Genomic DNA, 24,354 nt, shown 5'->3' on the forward strand with positions numbered 1-24,354 from the left:
GGGTTGGCTAATGTAAAACTTTTGCCCAGACTGACGTTTTTCTACAACTTTAACACATTTTAATGCATGAAATCTAACATAGATCAGGTAAGTTTTATTGTCTTTTGGAAATGCTGTAAGGTTTCTCGGAGCTGGCAACGTGGATTTTGATTACCTGCCTGTTTCCGGCCCGAAGAGCAGAGTCTGTGCTCCAGAGAGTGCCTCCAGCTCCCAAATGAACCATGGCAGTCTTGGGCTAGGGGAAGGTGCTAAAGGAAGGACCAGGACAAGGATTTCTCTGCTTGTGTTTGGGGTAGTGATGCAACAGTTTTAGAGGGACTGGCTACTGAGATTTTCATAGAATCCTAGAATGGCTCAGGCTGGAAGGGACCTCGGAGCTCATCTGCTCCAACCTCCCCTCCATGGGCAGGGACACCTCTCAGCTAGACTCAGCTGCTCAAGACCTCATCCAGCCTGGCTTTGAGTACCCCCAGAGAGGAGGCAGCCACAGCCTCCCTGGGCAGCCTACTCCAGAGTCTCACCACCCTTGTACTGAAGAACTTCTTCCTCAGCTCCAGTCCAACCCTGCTCTGCCTCAGCCTCAAACCATTCCCCCTTGCCCTTTGCTGGACACCCTCATGAAAAGTCCCTTGCTGTGATCTACATTTAATCTGTGTTTACAATTCTCTGCTTCCTGAAGGGCTGAAAACCTCCTGGCTAAGTCATGTCAGCTGAACTGATGATGCAAAACATCTTCTAAACTCAATCCCTACCTTGGTATTTGTCTATCAGGGGAAGTTTAGGTTGGATACTAGGAAGTATTTCATTACTGCAAGAATGGTGAGGCATTGGAACAGGCTGCCCAGGGAGGTGGTGGAGTCACCATCCCTGGAGGTGCTTAAAAAACAAATTGATGTGGCACTTTTGGATATGGTCTAGTGGTTGTGGAGGTGTTGGGTAGAAGCTTGGATGTGATCATCTCAGAGGTCTTTCCCAACCTTAACAATTCCATGATTCTAAATGTGATATCTAGGGGCATGTTATAAAGACATCAAAGGAGAGTTCTGGTCAGTAAGGAATTCTTTAGCAACTCTACCAGGCTCCAAGGAAGTCTGAACCCCACAGAACAAGTTTATTAAGTGGAGCAGTAAGGTTTTAAAACCTAGATTTAGCATTCAAGGTTGGATGGAAAAATCTTAGGGAGTGTAGAAATTGTAAGTGTCTGTAGAGGTGCTTAAGAACATCCCAGAGTGTGTTAAAGGTTTTTATATCCCTTGCTGCAGAATTCCATAGCATGGCTTCCTGAAACTGATAGAAATTACTATTCTCTGCTAGGACTTTGAAGTACTTTCTTCAGAATCTCATGGATATTTGACATATTAAGGATGTGGTCCCAGACCCACTGGAAGCAATATAAGTCTTTGCTTTCAATGGGAGCCTTGCCATTGATTTTATTGGGCACTGGATTTGGGCCTAAAATTCTGCAAGACTCTTCCAAAAATGAGGGCTCTGGCACAGGCTTTACAAAAGCAAATAACACACATAAGAGAAGCAAAGCACTACCTGGATTGTTATAAGCAAGATGTCTAACGCTGTTGGCTCCTCTGGAGTTGAAAGGGATTTCCTCTGGCTCTGGAGTTTGGATACCTGCATCCATTTGCCATTAAAGAAGGAATAGAGGCTCTCCACTTCTCTGATAGTGACTATCAGCATGTTGCCATGCCGGTCCTTGATGGGCTCATAAAAAACTCTGCCTAGGTTGTGAGTTCCCAGCAAATTCTAGAAAACAAAGCAAATCAGAAAGTGAAAGTTACTTATCATGTAGCAGGAGAGTGACATCAGCCCTGTTCCATGAAACCCAGGCACACACAGGTCATCAAACCCCTGCCCTGCAGCTGTAGTAGCAAAGGGAAAAGCTTTGCCCTGGGTTGGGTTTGTGGACTGAGTTGTGATTCCTCTGAGGTATTTGGTTCAGCAGTGTTTAGTCCAACAGTTAATGGAGACCTCCAGAAAGCCTTTTGCAGGAAACAGTGCAAAGTAATTCACTTATTTGGGCAGAGTTGCCTGGGTTTGCCCGATCATGTAAAGATAAAGGATGCAATTTCCACATCACTCAGTGTTGCTCTAGTATTATTCCTTTGGTATCAGTGCAGCCCTTCTGATTGGAAGCTAGGTGCTTATCTCAACCTCTGCATACCCAAATGTCAGAGATGACACAAAGTTCTTCCTCTATCCCCAAATCATTCATGATGGATAATTTCTGTCAGAGTCATTAACTACAATCTCCGTTTTTTGTCCTCTGGTTTCAGATTATTTTCAGCAATAAAAGCAAGAGGCTCTCCTATCTGTGCTGAATGTAAATATTTCTGGAGCTGAACTGCAGAGTGTGTTTGGGAAGGAGCACAGAAGAATTTGAAGAGACAAGGACCCTTTTCCTTTTGCTTCAAATACCAAGAATGTGCTAGACAAACCCGGCAGAAACTAACGAGCTACCAGGGCAAAGCTCTCCAGGAAAATATGTGAGGATTAAAGAGAAGTCATTTCAAAAGACTCCACATAAAATACATATTTTGGTCAAAATCCCTTTCCTCACACAGTAAGGCGTCTGCTTGTAGGTGCAAACACACTCAGGCCAGGGAGCAGCCACTGAAGAGATTCCCAGATGTCTGAAAGAAAAATGCCTAACATTTGAAATATGCTCAGTGCTGCGCCGCTTCTCAGGAGATCTGCAGTGAGCTGGGCAGGGCTGGGGGCACTTCAGGAGGAAAACCTGAGTTCACAATGCAGCACATTGTGTGCTTAGGCAAGTGCTGAACATTCACTTCATGACATTGCAAACGGATAGGTTACCCTGAAATTATTTATCTGTACTTAGCAGGCAATATTTGCTTATAAGCTGTGTGTTATTAGGTTGTTTGTAAACTCCAGGAACTCAGGGCAGTGCCTGCCCTTTGTGTGCCATCACTTGGCTGCTTCAGCTTCATGCTGGGCACACTGATGGTGTTTCTATAGCACTTCTCCTCTTCTTCTTTTTTCTTTTTTTTTTGTGTTGTTAATTCTTCTGTCTTTTGCACTAGCTGTCCTGAGTACACCTTTTCTCTTAATCCATGTGTCCACAGGTGAGACAAATCCTTGCAGGTAGATGTTGGCCATCCATTTGTCATGTTGATCACTGCAGCATAGGGGTGTGCCTAGGTGCACACAGACAGTTCTTTCCTTCACTGTACATTCAGGATGGCATTCCATCATGGAGAATGGGGGCACCTACTGATGTGACTGTGTGAGCAGCTCATGCAGTGAAAGCATTGTATCTGCTCAGCTTGGCACGCCATCACTTGTGCTTTGTTTGCTTTAGTTGTCTACTGGTAACAACAGGCAAAGTTCCAGTCCCTGCTGTCTCTGAATCCACTGATCTAGTCCCTCAGCAGCTGTGTTGTCACTGATCTTTCCCATTCTGTCCTGAATTCCTGCAGAGCCAGTCTATTAACTGCCACAATAAAACCTATTCAGCTGTATGAACTTTATGGAGATCCTTCAATAGGTGGATCCCAGCAGGCCACACACCGTTAGAGGCTGGTGTGCTGGTGACAGGCTCTGTGTTCATCAGGGGACCAAGCTAACAGAGCAAATGTTAGGGACAATAAATTTGCCAGCAATTCAGCAGAGCACTATACCACATGGGCACATTCGCTGTGTTTCTGTGCTTCAAGCTCTGCTCTTAAGATCTCTGGAAGCAGATAACAGCCAAGGATCCTTGGTTATCTCCCAGTGCTGGCAGGGCTCTGGGAAAGGCCATCTGCACCAATGGAACCTGTGCTACCTAAGCTGAGCTAACCACACCAGAGGGAACCTTTAGCAGACACAATGAAAAGTTTCTCTCTGACAGCTCAAAGGACTGACAGGCAGCTGCTGCTTAACACAGGTGGTCCTCCAATAAAGGTGCAACAGGCTGGCATTCCATGTGTTTGGGGATACTTTGGGGAAATCAGGCAGGACAGGTGGTTGCCCAGGAAGGCTGCTCCCCTGTGCAGTGCTTTCCCAGGAGATGTAAACCAAACCCCACGTGGATGGTCTTAATAACGGCCAGGGAGTGCCTGGCTCTCCCAGCTGCTATAAACCCAGCTTATTACATTGACTGGCAATAACAGAGGGGTGGCCAAGCAATGAGCCAAGCAATATGAAGGTCTTCATTAATTCTGTGGTTGCACCATAGATTTTTCCTGGTGACTTCATTCAAGCAAAAGGAAGAAGGAAGGGAGGCCTGGGCATACCCTTTCTGTAAGAATCCTGCTCACATCTTTTGGAAAATGGATTTTCCTCCAAAAGTAAGAAAGTTATCAAAGTGTCTGCCCTCCAGCTAGAGATCTGACCTTGTCTTGAAACCCATCATTCACAAACTTTACAATAAAGGTCCAAATGTTCTGCTGGAGAACACCTCATTACTATTTGCATAGCAAATAGTGGCCCAGGACACAGAATGGTTAAGTGGCCTTTTCAGTACCACTCAGTTGTGTCTGCAGCACAGGGTGGAACAGAATCATCCTGAGGGTCACTGCTGTGCCTTAACATAGTGATAGGAACAGTGTGCACAGTGCTGCTGTCTGTGCACCACTGACTCCCTCCTGGTCTCTGGTTTTAAGGCTCTGAGTAGCTCTCTGGCTGCTTCTCTGCACAAAGGTACATTTCACCTTAAAAATTCTGGCAGCTCAATTAAGAACTTAATGAAAGATTCTTGCCTATTTCCCCACTGGCAATCCACAGGAGCACAGCCATCCTGTTTGTCAGGCAGTGTGCTTCTGCCCCAGGAGCTGTGCTTGAGCGGTTTGTAAGCCGTGGGTGAATCATGAGCACTATTCTGGCAGCTTCAGCAGTCTCCTTGTCCTTCTGGTCAGGGACAGAAGGCACCTCCTGCTCCAGGGCCCCATACAGCACAGGGGAGTGTTAAATTTACCCAGAGTTTAAATGCTTCATTAATACATGAATAATTAATTATGAAGAGACCTTCTAAGAGGCTTTTGAGCAGCCAATATTAGGATTGTAACTCTTGAATTCCCAATCTGCAAACCCAGAGGCTTATCTGTGGTCATTATTTGCTGGTTCATATCTGTTTGTTTCTTTGTGTGCCACTCTTGTTTCTTTCCTTTCTTTCTGCTGCTCTTCTCTTTTAATGTGACTGCTGCCATTCAGCTGGCAGGTGAGGCTCAGTGGCTCAGCTCATTGTAGGCTGATCACACTGCTCCAAAGAAGAGGCCAGTGGGGAGTGGTGAACCACAGGACAGCTGGCAGAACCATCCCTCAGAGAGCAGGAACTCACTAAGTTAGTAGCTAGAAACGTGCAAAGCAACCAACCTGTAGCTGTGCTGCTGCTGAAAGCATCTTCTGCCTGGCCTGAAGGGCTGTTGATGAGGACACAGATATAGACATGTTCTGCCTGAGCCATCTAATGTCATCCCACATGCAGGACAACTGCAAAAACATGTCCAGTTCAGTCAGTGTTGGTAATCAGCACTTGCAAAGGCAGAAATGAAACTAAAAGCATTTTGGACTTGGACAAATCAGTAGGTATTGGTCACTTTGAGTTTCTGTGGATGGTAGTGAGTTGTTTAGATAAACATGAAACAAATATTGAATCAGGCACAGAGGCTGTTTGGTAAATCATAGAATCACCAAATGACTTAAGTTGGAAGGGACCTCAGAGCTCATCTGCTCCAACCTCCCCACCATGCCCAGGGACACCTCTCAGCTAGACTCAGCTGCTCAAGGCTTCATCCAGCCTGGCTTTGAACACCCCCAGGCAGGAGGCAGCCACAGCCTCCCTGGGCAGCCTGTGCCAGAGTCTCACCACCCTCCTACTGAAGAACTTCTTCCTCAGCTCCAGTCCAACCCTGCTCTGCCCCAGCTTCAAACCATTCCCCCTTGTCCAGTCTCCAGACACCCTCATGAGAGGTCTCTCTGCAGCTTTCCTGCAGAATCCCTTCAGGGACTCTGAGGTCCCCCAGAGTCTTCTTATCTGTAGACTGAACACCCCCAGCTCCCTCAGGCTGTCCTCACAGCAGAGGTGTTCCAGCCTTGGATCATCTTTGTGGTCCTCCTGGAACATCTCTGCTATGAGTTGCAGCTATTTTGATTGCATTTTGGCCTCGTGTGTAAAATCAGTTTAGTGCTCTTTAGGATAAAAGAAGGTATCTTAACTGATGGCATCACCATAATACTGACTTCAAAACTTCTGGGTTTTGCTGTAGGCTCCTCCTGTAAATGTTCATTCAGCCTTTACAAGTAGCCATCACTTGTGTGGGGTCATACATTGAAAAGAGTGAATTGTGTCACCGCCAGCGGCACAGTCAGACCTGACCCAGAGAAGCACAATTCCATGTGAGGGAAAGGGGAAGCCCTGCAGCATTTGGCTCTTTAATGACATCATTCCACATCTCCAGAACCATGAGCTGAGGCCTAGGCACTGCTAGCAACAAACTAACATGAGGCAGCCATTACCTTTGTGAACCAGAGGAAATCCTGTGTGACCGAACTGCTATGGGAGTCATCGATTTCCACGATTGGGATTTGATCTTCATTGGTGACTAACAAATTGTCTTTGTAAAAAAATATAACAGATAAGTAGAGTCCCCTAGAGAGAGAAGGAAACATCGTCAAACACCTTTCATGTCTGTTCACGTCCATGCCAGATTTGACTCAGCCAACCACAGATGTTAGGTTCTGAGGAGACAAATGGAATCATCTGGACTTAACTTCTATGTCACAGGGATCACACAGACTCAGCCAGTCAATTCTGGAAGATGTTTGGGCAGCTTATCACTGTAGATGATGTGAGACCACAGGAATCTAAGGAGTATGAATCTGTGCAAGCCACTGACATCAGCTTTAGCCAGAACTTTAGCAGGGTAAACAGTGCACAATGGAGGCTTTATGCCCTTTGGAAATCAGAAATTTGACTACAACTTTTTATCACTAATGGGCTTAGTTCTGCCCCCCAGATTTACTCTTGCTTCAGAGTAAACCTGAAGAAACTGAGCCGAAATCAGGTGGGTTATTATGGATTTACATTAGTGTAATTGAGTGGAACTTGGCCAGCATATCTGCAAAACTGTTTATAGAGATTATTCCTTTCAATATTTACCCTTGCAATTAGTTACATACGTTAAGTACTTGCCTTAGGGAATTCAAAGGCTCTGGAGAGTTCTCCTGAAAGAATCAAACTCTTACCAAAGTGCAAAGAAGAAAAAGCCAACTGGCAGCGAAAGAAGAAATAATCCAGCAACTTGCATTTGCTAAAAGGAATGACCAAGACTTGAGGGTTGTTTGGGTGACATTGGGTTGCAAACCCAGCTACAGATGTTAGAGAACTCTAGATGTGTTTCTTGCTGCCAACAGGCTGTTAAACCATGTTATCTGAGCTCTGCATTTCATCCTGGGAATGAAATAAATACTGCACTTTCATTACTGAGCAGCAACTGAGGCAGGGTTTCCAAAGCAGCTCAGTAACTGCACTTTGTGTTTGCACAGAATCTTTCACTTTGTTGCATTTCAGCTCCATCCCCAACAGTAATCACAAGAAGATTCTGTTGATCTCAGTAGGAGCTGGATCATTATTTTCCTATCAGCTGCACCAGTCCTGCACCTATGTGACTTTATCAAGTCCTGATGGATTACTGGCTTGGTGGTGATGGAATCATCACCCACATTTCTGAGGTGCTTCTCATTGTTACATTAGAGCAGCACCTGCCAGCTAAACCTCAGAAGGTTTGGGAGATAAAATGCATGACAAACCGTTTCAGAGTCTTCACAAACTTGTTTGATGAGTGGAAAAGGTGCTTCAGGCTTCTGGAAACCGACTGCTTGCGACCAGCATTCTGTAATTTTGAGCTTTCTAGAAGGAAAAAGAAAGAGCAAACCAATCCCAGCACTTAAATTTCAGTTAGTATCTCATAAAGAACCTTTTGTCTCTTGAAGCACAATAATAAATTCACTCGGTGCCCACTAATTCCCTTTCAAAAGCAACATTTAGAAACATGCTCCTAGACAACCTTTTGCTTGTGTTTTCATTATCTTAGTGATAAGCAGCAGCAAACCATTTCCTCACTTGCAGGAAACTCAGACTTGGTGAGAATATTTTGCTCCTAGGCAAAGGATAGCTTGAACCAATCCAGAATGACAGGGGTTTGAAAGTGGTCTCATAAATCCAGGAAGGGGTTTGAACCATCAGGTGTTGTAATGCCTCAGTTTCTGTCCACTCATAGCTTCAGCTTCTGAACTGAATAATGGTTTCATCACTAACCTAAGGGCTGTGACCTAAGGGCTTTAAGGAAACAACTAAGCTGACCCTGGTCTCCCTCTGCATCACACTAAATGCATCTGCTTTTGTTTGGAGGTTTTTTCACTTAGCACAGCAGTTGCCACTCCCCTGTGTTGCTTCAGATCTTTCACACTTACATTTGGAATCCAAGGGCAATAGAAAGGCTTAAATTGAAAGGGACCTCAGACATCTACTCCAACCTCCCCACCATGGGCAGGGATACCTCTCAACTAGACTTGGATGCTCAAGGCCTCATCCATCCTGGCCTTGAACTCATTTCATGTCAAAGCTGAGAACTGTTGTGTGCCTGCAAAGGTCTCTGCAGCAGTTCTCTCAAAAAGAGAATTTGATACATTTAAATACCCACCCAATAATCCAGGGGAAAAAAAGGGTTGGTGTTCATACTCTGTACCCTTTTGCTTTGGAATGAATTTGGCTTCCTGACTTCCCTGCTCCTGTGCATGGCCTGAGTTTTCTTGTAAGACACTTCTGGTGCTGAAAGTGTCTCTAAGACAGCTGTGTGCACCTGGAAGCAAGTTTTAGAGGCTGTGCTCCTAGGTGACAGGCAGGACTATGCAGGACTGGACAGCCTAGAGTGTGTTGGCATTTAGAAGGAAGAGGCCCTTTAAATCTGGGTTTTGCACATTGTCTTTTGTGAAGTCCCTCCTGTTTAATGCTGTTGTAAGAGGAACAGCAGGAACATTTAGTTTAAAAGAAAAAAAAAAAAAAAGAAGAAAGAATTAATTCTTCAGCTCTTTGCTGCGATCTGAAAACAAAGACAAAAAGAAAGATGTAACTGGGAAGCTACATCTCAGCTTTCCAGGATCTGTTTATTTGGATGGAACATGGACACCCATCCAGACTGTCAAACAGTTTGAGGGACACCCTTCTCCAGAGGGGGGAAAAAATGTCTCATGAAAAACTCCTTGCTGAAAGCTGCTCATCAGTCTGCTTAGGTGTTTTCAGACCAACACTTATCCCACTCACCTCCAGAGCAGAGTGGGAGGTGTTTGCCTGTGTCTCCCCAGTGAGTTCTAAGTTTGAACATTTAAAGCACATCTAAATGTGCTATTGTCAAACCCCATCTGTGAAGGCACTCGTGGCAGTTTTAAGCGACGAATAAATTTGCACCGTCGCAAAGCAGAGGGAGAAGACACATTGTTAGCAGTAATTACCACCCTGCTGAACAGAAGTACACAGGGAACAAGGTTCTGTTGGGGCTGAAATCATACAAATCAGATGCATGAGGCTTATTAGATCATCAAATCCATTGTCTTGGCAGTGCAAACTTGTTCTCCACGGCATATTCTCCGGTGCACTGTTCAGTTCGGGTTTAACAGACTCATCAAATCCATGACTGCTCCTTCGAGGCAATTGATCTGAGCTTTGCTTTGCCTTTTAAAACAAAAATAAAATAATTCTTTTTTTCTATCCATATTTCAGATCATTTTTATGTCACTGTCAACCTTTTTTTCAGTGGACCACAGTAAGGTAAACCAAATACTGCAGCAAAACTCCTGCTTTACTCTTTCTTCCTTCCAAGGTTAAGACCAATTTAGGAATATAAATTTCATTCTAATTATGCAGTTTTTGTTTTCTGCTGTATTAAGTATGCAAGGGAATGGAGGAGGAAATTGCTGAAGGCAGAGCAACATAATTCTGTATAAAACACCCAGAGACTGCACATTACAAGTGAGATGCATGTTGTTGGGCTGCTCAGTGGTTTGGGTTTAGTCCACAGCTTGGCAGAAGCCAACAGCAAAAGAAATAATGGAAAACTAGCTGGAGACTGCAAACTCTCCTGCACTGCTATGTGCCTTTGTGTGTGTCTAGAAGCCAAAATGATGGAGCTGAGATGAGAGGATAATTTGGACCTACAGGAAATGGAATATTGTCTGTTATTTAATTAACTAATAAATAACACAGAGCAACTTTTACAGAAAAGCAGCAGTAGCAGCAAAATAAGTTTGTATTAATAAATGATACAGCAGTGGAGCTGTGAACCCTTCTAATAGGAGCTCAGGAGTGAACAAATGGAGAATTTCCAGTGATTAGCTTTAGATCAGAAGCATTCAAACCTGGACTGAAACAGGCAATTAACTACAAAGGTGTCTGCAACAGCAGCAGGTTTTCTCTTCTCAGGTGGGATAGAGAAATGTGTCTCTGCAGTTCACTTAAATGCAACACACACTTAAAAGCAACCTAAGAGGGCTGTGGAAGAGCAGGAGCAAAGCTGCATCTGGGGTCTCTGCTCTAGAGGAATGTCTGTTATGTCCTGCTGCTTCTCTGAGCAGGAGATCATCTGAAATTCTTTGTCCTAGACAAGAGGGTGCCTCTTCTCAAGTGGGGCAGATGTGAAGTCCATGGAATTACCTCAGTGCCAAAGTATCTGAGATCTTAGCCCCACAGATCAGCAAGCCTGTGGAAGAGCTCAATTATCATTTAGGGTGACCCTCAAGAAGGAAGCAAATTAGCACAAGATGAGGTAGATCCCACTGAAACCTTATGCAAATGCATCAATTAGCCAAATAGATGAATTTCAATTTAAAACTGCACATTTTTAGCAGTGCAGACAACTGACACTGGGACATTGTGCATGGAGACAAAATTCCAGGCAGAAATTAATGCCTAAGTGCTGGTCAGATGCTTGAGACCATGATGGATTCTGTATTGCCTCACCTCAAGCTGGGATGTCTCTCAGGAGAAGATGCTGTATCTCCTGCAGAAGCTGTTGGCATGGCAGTCATGTTTCTGGGTGGGGTATTTTGGTTTACAAAGCCAGGCTCAGATGCTGAAATTGGAACTTCTTTAATGCTCTCCCTGATCTTCTCAGTCTGTGGCTTGCTCCTCGAGCCTGCTTTTTGTATATTCTCAAAAATAATGATCAATCAGAAGGGTTTTAAACATCCTGTGGAATCAGAGATCTTTCTCTTTGCTGAATGCAATAAAACTGTGCTCTCTGCTTGTGAATCAAATTACAATTAGAACATTTTGATTTCACCTCAGGCTTGTCTGCTAAAGTACATTGCAATCAAATTTCAGAAAGAAGATATCTGGTAAGCATGTTATGGAGAAGTTGGGCTCTTAATGAAGCATCACACAATTGCTTAATCCACTCAGAGTTGTTTAGAAGGAATGATCTACCAGGACAAAAAATACTTAAAAAATACATTTGAAGTGTTGCCAGGACATCCAGTTGTAGTAACTCAGTTTTGATAGTCTGTAGCATGGTATTATGAAGACAAATGGCTGCCTGTTGTTTGTAATCATCAGGGTTTTCCAGAAGATTAAACATATGAAAGCAAAGCTTCCTAAGTAATTCCCTTGGAGATTTCATCATATCACAGAGCAGGTTCAAAAGCAACAGCTGATCTAGTTCCAAAAGCTCTTAAACTCACTGTACATTCCATGTGTTCTTCCTGGTATTTTTGTAAGCTTGTTTTCTTCAGCCCCTGCAACGCAAAGCCCAGGGCCAAAGGCAGGCTGCAGTGCAAAGCCTCAATGAGCAGCCTTGGACAAGAGCTCTGCCTGGAATCTGGGCAATTCCACCCGCCCAGGTCCTGCTGGAGCACCAACACACAGCCTTGCTCTTCTAGCTGCTCTGCATTCTGAGCCTTTTACCTAAGTCATCCAAGTCATCTCAGATGGATTGCCCTCAGTTTTCCACCACTCCTCCCCTCCCTCAGCCAACCCGAGCGGCAGGAGCATGATGCCCCACAAAGTCACCTAGTGACAGGCCAAGCTCTGAGCCCTGTCTGTCTGCACCTGGCTTTAGATCATGCAGAGCTGATCCTGTTCTCATTTATAAACCACAGAAGAGCAGTGCTTGTGAGCAGAGACCATGCTGCTCTGCAGTGTCCAGTGACTCGCTGATGTCTCTCAGACAAGGGAAGAAAGCAGAGGTTGCAATTTAATGTACAATCAGAGGGGAGTGTGGTCAAGAGAAGCAGAGTAAAGAATGGGTAAGTGCCTGGGCAGGTCCTCAGCTCTGCTGCATGCTGATTTCCATGCTGACTTCTGTCCATGTCAATCCAATCCTGCTAATTTACATTCAGGAGCTAGCTCAGGCCTCTGTATTGTATGAAGTGAATGTCATTGTTTGGGTTTTTCAGTCCTCTCCAGCAGCTTATCTCCGATCCTTGACCAAACTCAGATTTCACTGAGGCTAAGAAATACCAGAATCCAATTTCAGAGTCAAAGTGAAGCCATAATTCTTATTTCTTCTGGAAACTTTTGGTCTCAATTCTTTACCAAATTATGGAGATAAAAGGGATTGCCTTGAGCCATGTATTTAGGGCAAGTTCCAAGGGCTCTGCTATTATGTTACAGCCCTGATTTATCCCAAATCCAGCCCTGTGTAATGCTGGCATTACAAGCAATTAGGAGATTTTGACTTGGTGCTGCCCTGGCTGACTCCAGGGTGCAGAACTGCCACAGGTAAGGTCCCAGAGACACAAGAAAATGTTCTGAGCAAAACAGATTTTCTGTGTTGTTGTTATTTGTTATGTAAGGAGAAGGAGCTAGGAAGTAACAGCCGAGGTGTCTGTGCTGTGCTTTGAGGCTGGGGCTGATTTCTGGAGCAGGGGAATTTTGCAAGAAGGAGGCAGTGGTGTCGGATTCTCCAAAGGAAGGATTTTCTGCACGTTGTTTATAACTGCTTCTGTGCTGGGCTGCTGTGGCAGCACAACAATTCATGCTAAGAATATTTTCAGATGTTCCGTCACTAATTCCCTGTTGACTGGGAAGGTGGCCTGCAAGACCTGAGAGCTGCACTAACTTCAGAAAGGAAAAACTGCCATGGAGAAAAGGCTTCAGCAGCACGAAAAAAGGGATGGAAGAGACAGAACACATCAGCTGTATTTTCAGTACCAAGACCACCTGCAAGTGATAATCCTGGTATGAATTTTAATTAGAAAAACAACATTTCCCTGCAATATCTCCCTTCCCTTTCCAAGAAACAGCCAAAGAGTTGAAGTTGCTATGGCTACAGAGAGCTGTGGCAGACTGTGGATCATCCTGATCATGACATATTTGCACGTAAAGAACAAAGGCTGCATCTCTCTGCTTCAGCCAGAGGAGTTCAGCCCTAGGTATTGCTATGATTGAAAGTCAATCGCTGCAGCTTGGCATAACAGTCACACCAGGTGAAGAAAAATGCAAACTTCATGGTCGTTCAGCTTCTCAGTTTAAAGTGAGTTCCTTTGCAATGAAGCATTATTCCAGTTAGAAGTTTAGTCTAAGAAAATAAATAGCACTTTTCAACAGGCCATATAGAAGGGGAGTTTTTATATATGCTTTAAAAAGAATGCCAAGCTGTTGCCTTGGCTCTGGAGCTATTAAAGGCACAGTCTGTTTCTCATGAATGAAGAGCAAAGAGCTGGCTGAGAATCGAACACTCTCCTAGTTTTGGTCCATTCCATTTGAAAACACAGCAAGCTTATCTTCCCTCTGCAAGGAGTTTTCATTACAGATTGGCATCACATCCACGAGAATACTTCGGGTCTTCCATTTGGAGGCAGCCAAGTCCCCTCTTCTGATCCAAACCAGTTGTTAACTCTCTAAAGTATTTCTTTAGATGAAAAACAAAACAAAAGAGGGATGCTTGAAACATTTCAGTGGCATCCTGTGTGAAACTCACTTGTTGGGAGCCCCAAGTCAATAGGTGTGCAGGGGCAGAAAGGGTGTGTCTGTGCTGCCTGCGTTCCAGCTTGCAAGTGTTTTCATCCAGATAATTTCAAGGGTTAAGAGCAAGATAGTGCACTAAAGTGATTCCAGATGGGCCAATATTAGTATCTTTTTTTTTTCCTCCCTGATGAATGAGAAGGTATGACCTAGTTAGAAACCTGCTAAAATTACAGGCGCCGCCGAGGCTTCGGCTGGTGCCCTACCACACAGCTCCTCAGCCTTACCTCGGCTGTTGTAATGCTGATGAGCTGCTCGAACCTGCTGAAGGAGGCGTTCCAGGGCCTCAGTGCGTCCCCTGTGCCGAGGCTCTCTTCCACTGCAGTCTTTCCAGTCTGTTGAACAAAGGAAAATAAACAGAATTGGAACACAAAGGTGTGGTACAAGGGTTTAAAAATGTTTTCTTGCCCCCGACACGTCTTGGCTTTGGAAGTTTTACATCCGGGCTGTTGCTACATCTGTCTGCTGTTGCTTTACATTGTGCCAGCTAATTAATCATAATGATTATTAACCAAGAGCTCACAATCAGCTCCTAGAAGCTCCTGTAGGGCCTAACTAGACAATGGTTATTTCTCTCCACAGGTATATAAAGGGTCAGAGCTGCTCTCAGGCTGTGCTCACTGCATTGGTACCTCACTAGGGTCATGCTGCTGCTGCTGCTTCTGCCTTTTGCTGGGACACCAGGAGCCTGAGCCTCTGTTAGACAGAAAACCCACTGCAAAGCAGAGAGGGAGCGTCTCCTCTATCCAGAGCTAGCTCTGTAGCCAGAGAAACATGCTCTGAGCAAAACCCCGTCTGAAAACCTACTCCCAGCAGAGGCCTGACAGTTGCTGGTGGTTCATGCCCTGGAGCCCAGGCTCTGCTCAGCGCTGCTCTTCTGAGGCAAGAAGCTGAGCCGAGCTTTCTGTCTGTCCCACCTCCCTTCAACCTACAATAGACTTTGGTTTCCCTCCTTTGCCTTGTTTTCCCTCCTTTGCTGTAGCTACAATCTCAATCTTGATTTTAAGAAACAATCTCATCACAGATAGGGGAACGAGCCAGTGTCTATCAGAGAGGAGCTTTGTAATTCCAGACTTGGCTATTTCCATCCTTCCAGTATAATGAGAAAAAAGTCTTGCACTAGTTTCCTGACTCAAAGCAGCAGTGGATCAAGGTATTAAGAGATCTTTCTGCAAGGGAAACATGCTTCCATCTTGCTGGCTTAGAGGCCATGAATGTGTTCACAGCCACCAACAAACAATTTGCTCTCTCACTAAACGTACAGATCCAGTTTCTAGTGGAAGTTTGGAGTCAAACATTCCTTCCAGTGGGCTCACTGTGCCAGGGATTATAAATATGGGTTTGCTGCCATTTAGTGCAGCAGCTAGAGTAAGCTCCATGAAAGGGTGGAAAGAGGAGACATTTGCTGTCCTGATAGCCTGTGGGCAGTTGTGACAGCTGCATGTGGCTGTCCTGCACGTTGTGTGCTGCTGCAGAGATCAAGGGCCAGCTGCACTTAGAGCTTGGTGTGGGGAGTCCAGTTCTTACATCTTCTGTGAGCAGCCAAGAGCAACCACAACTGGAACTCACCAGTCTCAAAGTGCTTTGGTGTCAACAAATTGGTAGAGTTTCAAACAACCTCATGATTTCTCTATCCCAGTGGCTTCCAAAGATTCTGAGCCTTTAGATTGCTGACTAGCATAAAAATGACACAGAAATCAAACACAGATGGACAGCTCCCCTCACTGTCCATCACTCACCTGTTCATGACAGATGGACAGCTCCCCTCACTGTCCATCACTCACCTGCTAATGAAGCCTAGAAATGTTTCTATCCACCAGGATGCCACAGACCAGCTGCACAGCACTGGCTACCACTATCCAGGCTGCTGCTGGGGGGGGGGGGAAGCAGGAGGACAGCAGCAAGCACTCACTGCCATGCTACATGGATGCATCTCCAAGGATGTCACTCACATTTGATGCTCTGGGGTTGGAAGGGATCAGGATTAAACCCTGAAGCTTTCATTTCATTCTGGCTGCCCTCAGAGACAATTCTGTAGTGTATCAATGCATTCACATTGAATTTTGAGCTTAGGGCCATAGTTTGGTGTAATTTCAGATCACTGCCTTCTTGCCAAACACCAATTTGCTGGTTTTCAAAAGCAGTGGTGAAGGCAGTTATGAGGATAAAGAAGTTCTGCCCCCCCAGTAACTGCAGTGGTAAATGGCATCTTAGCTTAGATCTGGTTTTATTATGGGGCGAACAAAAGGAAAACTGAAGGAAAATGGACAATGGTTCTGCAAGATCCTCATGTATCCAACCCTCTCCATTGAGAGCAGGGACAGCTTGATTTATTTTCTCCCATTAGCATACAAGTTTATTAAATTGCTACATCAGCCTAATAAAAACAAGTACTAATGCAATAAAGTGCAGTCTCACTTCACTGCCTTAATCAATACAAGGGAGGCTGCAATATGCTGAACCAGTCTGACAGTGAACATTGAGCCTGCAAAGGAACTAACAGCACTAGGTGATTGTAATAGATTAAGAGTTACAGATGAGAAATCACAGTGCCAATGGAGTCTGAGAAAACCTGTTGTGGGTTTGGAAAGGAAGAAAAGCTTTTGGACATGTCTGGAACATTCCAGTGCTGATGGACTAGATCTTATCAACTTGTGTGTCCACCCTGGGGCAATTTGCATACAGGATGCTATGGGCATGGTCCAGTGAGTGGGATCTGCCACAAGGCAGAATACAAATCATTCCTAGAGGAGGTGGCAATGAAATCATGAACTCCAGAATATTTGTCTTTTTCTGGGTTTGGAAGAGGGAGGAATTCTTAGAAAGCAACATCACTAATCAGACTGAGAGAGCAGAGAAACTCAACCTACTTGAAGGAGAAGCACACTCAGGAGTAGATTTGCGTGGAGGTCCCCATCCTCTCATGTTGTATGCTGAAACATGGACATAATACCTCTGGCCCTGCCAAGAGAAGGAGCTGTTAATGTAGCTGTTGGTCATCAGAGTCAGGACTAGGCTTTCCAGGAGCTTCTGCTCTGCACCAAGAGTATCTTGTGCAGATCCAGAAACCAGCAGCTTTCACTCCAGCCTTTTCTGATCTCCCCTAAGCATGACAACTGATAAACACTTCATGCCCTCTCTCTGTTCCTTTCTGACTTTGGGATTTTGGATAGCAGACATGTTATGGCTAACAGCTGGAACTTGATGCTAGAGGAAAGGCACTCTGCAGTTATTACCACCAGGCAGGGTGCAAATCATCAGTGTCTGCCTCACTGGGGTGGCAGAGGACAGCAAGATCCACAGGAGTCACTTGGCACTCACCGTTCTGAGCCCTGTGATGGTGCACCTCAAAGACTGAAGATTATCCATAATTATTTCACCAGCCAAAGGAGAAAAGCCTCCTGAGGAGCTCCATTCCACTAGGAAACAAATAGCAGGAGAAAAATCAAATCAGATTCCAGTCCATGCAGAGGAATCCAAGTGCTTGAATCACACACAGGTTAACTTTTCTCCTAGCAGTTCCCCATTCCATGTGGATACTAAAAGTCATGTTTAACAATAATGCTTCCCAAAACTTCACACAGGAATTAAATTATATTTCTGGGTATGGAAAAGGAAAATATTGGTCAAAAGCTTTTTAGCAAAGAATACTTAAAAATACCCTGCAAAGCACATTACATTCGGTCAACATTTGCCCTCATTTAAACAGTTTCCTTTTAAAGAAAGAGCAGCAGTGGAGAAGAGCAGGCAGAGGAGTTGGACCTGCTAAAGCCATTTGGTAGTTAATGCGTCCAAACCAACAAAAAGTGCTGCTGTGTAGTTGGATCTGCATAGGTGGGCCTGGACAGGGAGTCCTTTTGGCTCCTCCAAACTCTCATCACTGAGCCTTGGCTAATTCGTACAGCAATATCCTCCTTGGACTAGAGCTGACTCTCACTAGTGTCTCTTGACTGGTTTCAGTGGGTTCTGGCTCTCTTGTCCAAGACTGATGTTGCTGTGGTCACTGAAACTGGAGAGCTCCACAAGGAGCTGTGTCCACTTTTCAAGTGAATGAAGTGGTGCTGGGCTAACACATCCCTCCCAACCCATCCTGCAGCCTACAGTACAGTTCCTTTGCCAAAGTGCTGCCACCCCATGTACAGACAACTCCAGTTCCTGCTTGAGGGGCTATGGATTGAGCAGTCCAGGGGACTGAAAGCTACAGGTTGGAAACCAGCCTCTTTTTCTTCCATTACACTTCAACAATGACAGGTAGCAAGATTAGAGTGAAGGTTAATCCCAGAGTCATACCTCCAGGTTTTAGTAACTTATACCTTCAGACTCAAACCTCCAGGAAAATCAAGAACACCGTGAAATTCATCTCTTAAATTATCCTACTGTAGACATGGGAAAATGCCATCAATTTTCTGGATTGACATCCAGGTGGAGTATTCACCCGAAAGCTTTCCTTTTAAGGGTCACAAAATAATTAATGGACACCTCATTTGCATATTCAGTAGCACTGGGGCTATTAGCACAGGTATTTTAATTGCAGCATGTGGAATTTCCATCTTCTGGCTGTGTCATATTGCTGTTTTCACCTTGAAAGAGAAAAGCTTCTCTTGTTGTTCCTGTGTGCCCAAACATAAACTGCAGTTCAAGAGGCAAACTGAAATTTGGGTAGCTCACACAAATACACATTGCAGCCCTCTTCTTGATGGGGGTCACCTTCTCAACCCTGCCACTTCTATTCCAGCACTTAGAAAAGGGCTTTTCATATTTAGAGGTGCCAACACACTGCCTGAAGAGGAATGAACTTCCTCAATCTGGTCAGGATTGCTATCCTAAGGATTTGCAAGCCTGTGTCCAGCAGGAGCAGCAGGGTACTGGTGCTAAGAGCAGCAAGAGCAGGGCAGTTTGCTCTTGGTTTGAACTTGCTGAGTTCAGAGAAGGAAGCTGAGTTACCAAGGGCAGAAAAGGCTGACATGGCCTTTCAAGCCACTTTGGGAAGAGCTGAGGAAGTGGGTTTTGAAATAATAAACCACAGCTTTGCTCTGATGTCCTAGGACAAGCTGTTGCCCCAATTCATGCTGTTAGTGAAAGCCTATGTGCAGGGCAAATGCCCTCACTGACTCAGAATCATAGAATTGTTTGGTTTGAAGAAGATCAGTGAGTCTGACCATCAACCTGAGACAGCCATGGCCATTAAACATGGCTTGGTGAGTGACTGCAAGATCTCCCACTCTCCTGAAGGACCACTAGGAGAAGGAGAATGGCTTGAGTCTGTGAGTCCTTTCCCAAGGTGCTGGGGAGGGTTGTGCACCCCCTGTTCTCCTCAGCTGGCCAGGTCTCCACTGGCTCTTAGGCTGAGACTCAGTTGTGCTTCTCACACTGCCAAGTAACACCAGGAGCCTGCAGTGGTGTTTTGAACTTCCCCTGGGCTGGCTGAGACCCAGAAAATTAAAACTGTAGGGATCTGATATGAGCTTGTGGATCAGGTTATGGCTATCACTGGGATCAAGAATACTCCTTCAAAGGATATTTACCTAACAGGATGGTGCATACAAAGGTAGCCACAACTTGATTTTCAAATATATAGATTTTAAACTCTCACATTTGGAAAATCCTTGTCCCCCTGTTCCAATAAAAATCTCCATAACTGAGAAATACCTATTAAAAAAAAAAAAAAAAAGAGCTGGGTTGGAATAGTGCCTTCTTTGTCCCCTGCTTTCAAAGTCCTACTGAAAACATATCACCAGGATACACTGAAGCATTGCTCTGCTTGACAGAAAGTCATTCCCTGACTCATGATACCTGTCAGAAAGGAACTCATAACAAATCTTGCCATTTTTGGGCTTACTTTTAATTGGCACAAACCTTTTTTTTTTTTTAATCCCCATGATTTTACTGCCTCAGGTGAGAAGAGGTTCTAAAGGCAAATCAACCCAAGTCATTTCTCACTGAAGTTTCTATCTGCTGTTATGCATTGCCTGGTTTCAGCTCTCTACCATGATGGTCAGCTAAAAATAATGCACAATATTGTGCATTAAACCCTTAGAAGGGTGTGAATATATAGGGATAAAAAGAATCATAGAGTCAAAGAATCACAGAATGGTCTGGGTTGGAAAGGACCTCCAAAGGTCATCCAGTCCAACCCCCTCTGCAGCCAGCAAGGACATCCTCAGCATAGAATGGTCTGGGTTGGAAGGATATAAGGAAAAATAGATGGAAAAATGAAGGCAAGGAAAGAGAGAGAGAGGATCTTGTTGACTCAGCAGGCCCCATCAAGAAGGAACAAGCTCCTATGGGCTATGTTACATTTGTCAGGCTGGTGTTGCTCACACTTTCTGGCTATGAAGGATTTCTGTAGCTCTTTCTGGTACCAGCACAAAGCTCCACATCCATGGTCTGACCCTTGTGAATAACCTGCACCAAAAAAAATTTGTCTAACTGTGCAGGAGCAACCCATCTAAGATTTGGCTGAATCTTTTGTCTGCCTTCTGAAGGAGAGTGCTGGAGCAGCCTGCTCTAAAGAGAAACCATCATTTGTGCAACTCCAGAGCACTTGGGGCTTTAAGAGAGAACAACAGGCTGGCTAACCTCAGCACTTCAGCAGCTGAACACTGAAATGTTCAAGCATAACAACCCTGAAGATGAAGAGGGTCCTTCATAAGAGCTTAGGAACAAGAGCTGGTCTTGTAGACTGCACCAACTGTGCTGTAAAGGACCTGAAAGCTGTTGGGTGAATTAAGGATGGAGCATGTTCCAGTCCCGCTCTGCACACCCCAAAGGGCTGCTTTGTCGTGAGCGCTGAATGTCTGTGCTGTTGAGGCTTTCCATCTGACACTTCACCTTATGTCAGAGCAGGGGGGGGTTTTGGGGGGGAGGTGGGGTTTTTTGTGTGTGTGTGTTTAATATATTGGTGAGTATGTGTTTTAATGAAGGTGCCCTGTATTCCAGAGCTAGCCAATGCAGGATGTGTTGCTGCGGTCGCCAAGATAAGTAGTAATTTTTAAATAAACAGCAGTATAAACAGTTACATAAAACTCATGTAAATTGCTGGCACAGAATTTTAGACTGGCTTAAGTTATGTAACTTACTTGTGGCCAAGTAGGGCTGCTGCTTTTTTCCCTTTTTTGCCCCCCCTCCCTTTTTTTTCCCTTGCTTCTCAATTTCTGCCCATTAAAATAAAGGGTGAAGTTTCTTGTCACCTGTTTCTTCTCCACTCACTGTCTTGCTGTTCTCTTGAGCATGCATTAAACAGCTTACCAGACAGAGGCAAAGTGAAGGCACAAAACCCCTCCTGACCCTAGTGTGTCACAGAATGTATCTGGTTGGAAGAGACCTCGAAGATCATCCAGTCACACTCTCAGCTCATCACTAACACTAAACCATGTCCCCAAGTGCCAGGTCCACAGGATGCTTGAACACCCTCAGGGTTGGTGACTCCACCACTGCCCTGGGCAGACCATTCCAATGTCTGATAACCCTCTTTGTGAAGAAATATTTCCTAGCATCCAGCCTGAACCTCCCCTGATACGGCTTGTAACCATTTCCTCTGGTCCTGTTGTTTGACACCAAGGAGAAGAGGCTGAGCCCCTCCTTGCTCCAACCTCTCTTCAGGTAGTTGTAGAGAGGTCTCCCCCTCAGCCTCCTCTTCTCTAGACTGAAGAGATTCATTCAAGGAAACACCTTCTCCTGAGTCAAGTAAACAGCCTGAGCCACAGCAGAATTTGTCACTTCTTTTGGCATTTGTTTTTGCTTGCACTGAAAATACTGAATTGCTGAGCAGATTAATTAGACTGAGGGATGTGAGTTCTGTTACTGAGTTGCTGGAGCCTACAGAGCAGTGCACTGAGCTGGGATTCTGGGGTTTGTTCTTGCATTTGCTTCCAGCTTGCTGTTGTGACCTTGGACAAAGCATTTTGCCACTATGGCTTTTAACCCAGACTGAAGTAGGGAAGATTCTCATCCCTTCCCTTCATCCCTGTGTCCAGAACCAAAGCTGGAGGACACTGTGGTCTTAGCTTGTGTTTCCAAGGGCCTCCAAACAAATAATTGCACTGTTCAATAGCTTCCTTTGAAATGTAAAGCTCAAAGAGGGCACTAACACCAGAAATCTCTTCACACTCTTTCCCTGCCTGCTGATCTTTATCAAATAATGTTAATAATTTACACTCATAATGCTTTGATTTAAGGATATTGAACACTGCCATTCATGTGGTAAAATCAGGGTGGAAGCACCTAAACAAAAACTGAGGGAAGAGGATTGAACACTGGTGAAGAGCAGGAATCATTTGCTGGTGTAGACAGCATCCCCAGCTCAGACGAAGAACAATCTTTGCAGTATTTGCTCAGCTCCTCCAGGCTGCCTTGAGCTGTCCTTTTTGGCCTGAACTGAGAAAGAAAGGGACACATGTTTGTAGATTTGGGTTCAGGCTCTTTTCAGGCCTCTTTCATGTTTGAAAGTTCTCCAGAGAATGATAGGAGAAAGAGAAATCATGGCAGCTGCAGGGAGTCCTGACAGAGATCCCAGCATAGTGCTTCCATGTGGAAAAACCAAATGTTTGGCACTGAGGAGTTTGTGTTTGTTCCCATGGCTTTGGGTTTCTGTGAAGAGTATAATCCATCCATAAATCCACACTAAGAGAAGGTCTGGAGCTGGCTGCAGGATGCTCAACAAGAGTGTAGACAGGGACAATATGAGAGGAGCCACAGAAGGGCCAGGTGAACTTCCCACTTGTTTGTTTGTTCAGGGACTCAGACTGGGATTTACTGGATATTGCTGTGCAAACACACAAGTTAAAAGAGTGGAGTCGTGGCCTGGAACTGGGATTTCTAGGTACTACTTAAATTAAAGGCTGAGCTCCTAACTGCTCTGGGTACTAGAGGCCAATTTTTGGGGTCCTTTCTATTATTTCAGTTATTTCTGTAAACTTAGTCAAGGCTTTTTGTACTGGAGCATCAAGAAGGCTGAAGAGGAATGGAAAATACGGAAGCAAGCAGCACTGCATCCAGCTAAGGAACAGAAAACCATCAAGAAGGCTGAAGAGGAATGGAAAGGTGGAAGCAAGCAGCACTGCTTCCAGCTGAGGAACAGAAAACCATCAAGAAGGCTGAAGAGGAATGGAAAGGTGGAAGCAAGCAGCACTGCTTCCAGCTGAGGAACAGAAAACCATCAAGAAGGCTGAAGAGGAATGGAAAGGTGGAAGCAAGCAGCACTGCATCCAGCTGAAGAACATAAAGCACTGTGTGTTTTAGTGGGAAAGAGCTGTGGGTGGGTGAAGGGCCTCTCATCAGAGCAGCATCCAGAGTAGTACCAAGAGGAGCATCCCTGGGCTGTTCCTAGAGAGCACATCTTCAACTGAAACTCCCCTGGCTTTAAATCTTCATGACTCTTGTTTCAGAGAATTTCTTCAGCAATTAAATACTTTACTTGCAAGAAAGCTTCTCCCAAAGAGCTGTGGACTCCTTCACCTTTTGCAACAGCTAACATTAAGCAGTGATGGCAAGCAACCAAACATTGAACCCTGCAACTTATGCTCAATAGATGAGGGAAGAGCTCAAAGCAGACCCAAAGACCTGAGGCCCAATTTACACTCATTTATCAGTTCTGGGGCTCAGATCTAATTACTAGAACAGTATCAAGTTTGGCTTGAGAGGCAAACTGGCTCTGTTTTAGAGCATTTATGTGTGTAAATGCTCCAGAAAAGTCCATGATGGACCAGAGAAGACTTCAGAGAAAGCAGTGAGCAGGGAAAGTTTGTCACAATGCCTTGGAAGACCTTTTAGTTTTACGTCTCCAGTGAGGAAGCATTCCCAAATCCAGGAATCAGGAAATCTACCAGATCAGGAACCTCCTTCAAGATAGAAGCTGAAGGTCTGGAGTTCCAGCCCTGCCACTGACTATAAGAATTTCAGCTCTTCTCTGCAGCACCTATGAACTGAAAGCTGTTATGCTTAGCCACATGCAGATCATTTGTAAAATACTTATTAATTTAGGGAAATCCAAGCAAAAGTAAAAGGTAAAGCAATGTCTAAAATTCAGCTACCACATAATGTGAGCCTTTTTGCTTGGACACCCAAAGCAGACAAACCCAGAGCCCATAGGTCTGGCTTTTCTCACTGCCATTCACCTGGAGCTTCTGTTCAAAATCCTTATCAAACACAAAGCAGGAGGCAGGAATGTTTAAGCTGGTGTCTGGTCAGCTAGATCAGTTCATTACACCATCACTTCATATGTGGTCCATGTCCAAAGGTGCTTTTAACCTTAAACTTAAAAAACAGAAGTTCTTCCAAGTCCAATGCATCCTACAGACCTTGAAGGGAGCTAGAAATAGACAGGTTTAACATTTATACATTTCTGTACTTGTTAGACATAAAAATAGAAGTCAAATTGCACA

General features: G+C 44.8%; 1 protein-coding gene across 1 annotated transcript in view; it reads right to left on the minus strand.

Moving 5' to 3' along the window:
- Positions 1–24,354, minus strand: part of ANKFN1 (ankyrin repeat and fibronectin type III domain containing 1) — a 58,862-nt gene that overhangs the window by 14,300 nt on the left and 20,208 nt on the right. Inside the window, exons 6-12 of the mRNA XM_054393966.1 lie at positions 17,294–17,391; positions 16,843–16,933; positions 14,200–14,307; positions 7,765–7,864; positions 6,472–6,604; positions 5,329–5,445; positions 1,543–1,758 (exon numbers count right to left, since the gene is read on the minus strand). Of these exons, the coding sequence (XP_054249941.1) occupies positions 1,543–1,758; positions 5,329–5,445; positions 6,472–6,604; positions 7,765–7,864; positions 14,200–14,307; positions 16,843–16,933; positions 17,294–17,391 (863 nt within the window). The remainder of the gene's footprint in view (positions 1–1,542; positions 1,759–5,328; positions 5,446–6,471; positions 6,605–7,764; positions 7,865–14,199; positions 14,308–16,842; positions 16,934–17,293; positions 17,392–24,354) is intronic.

Source organism: Indicator indicator, chromosome 29 (assembly GCF_027791375.1).
Source record: "Indicator indicator isolate 239-I01 chromosome 29, UM_Iind_1.1, whole genome shotgun sequence".
Lineage (NCBI taxonomy): Eukaryota > Metazoa > Chordata > Aves > Piciformes > Indicatoridae > Indicator > Indicator indicator.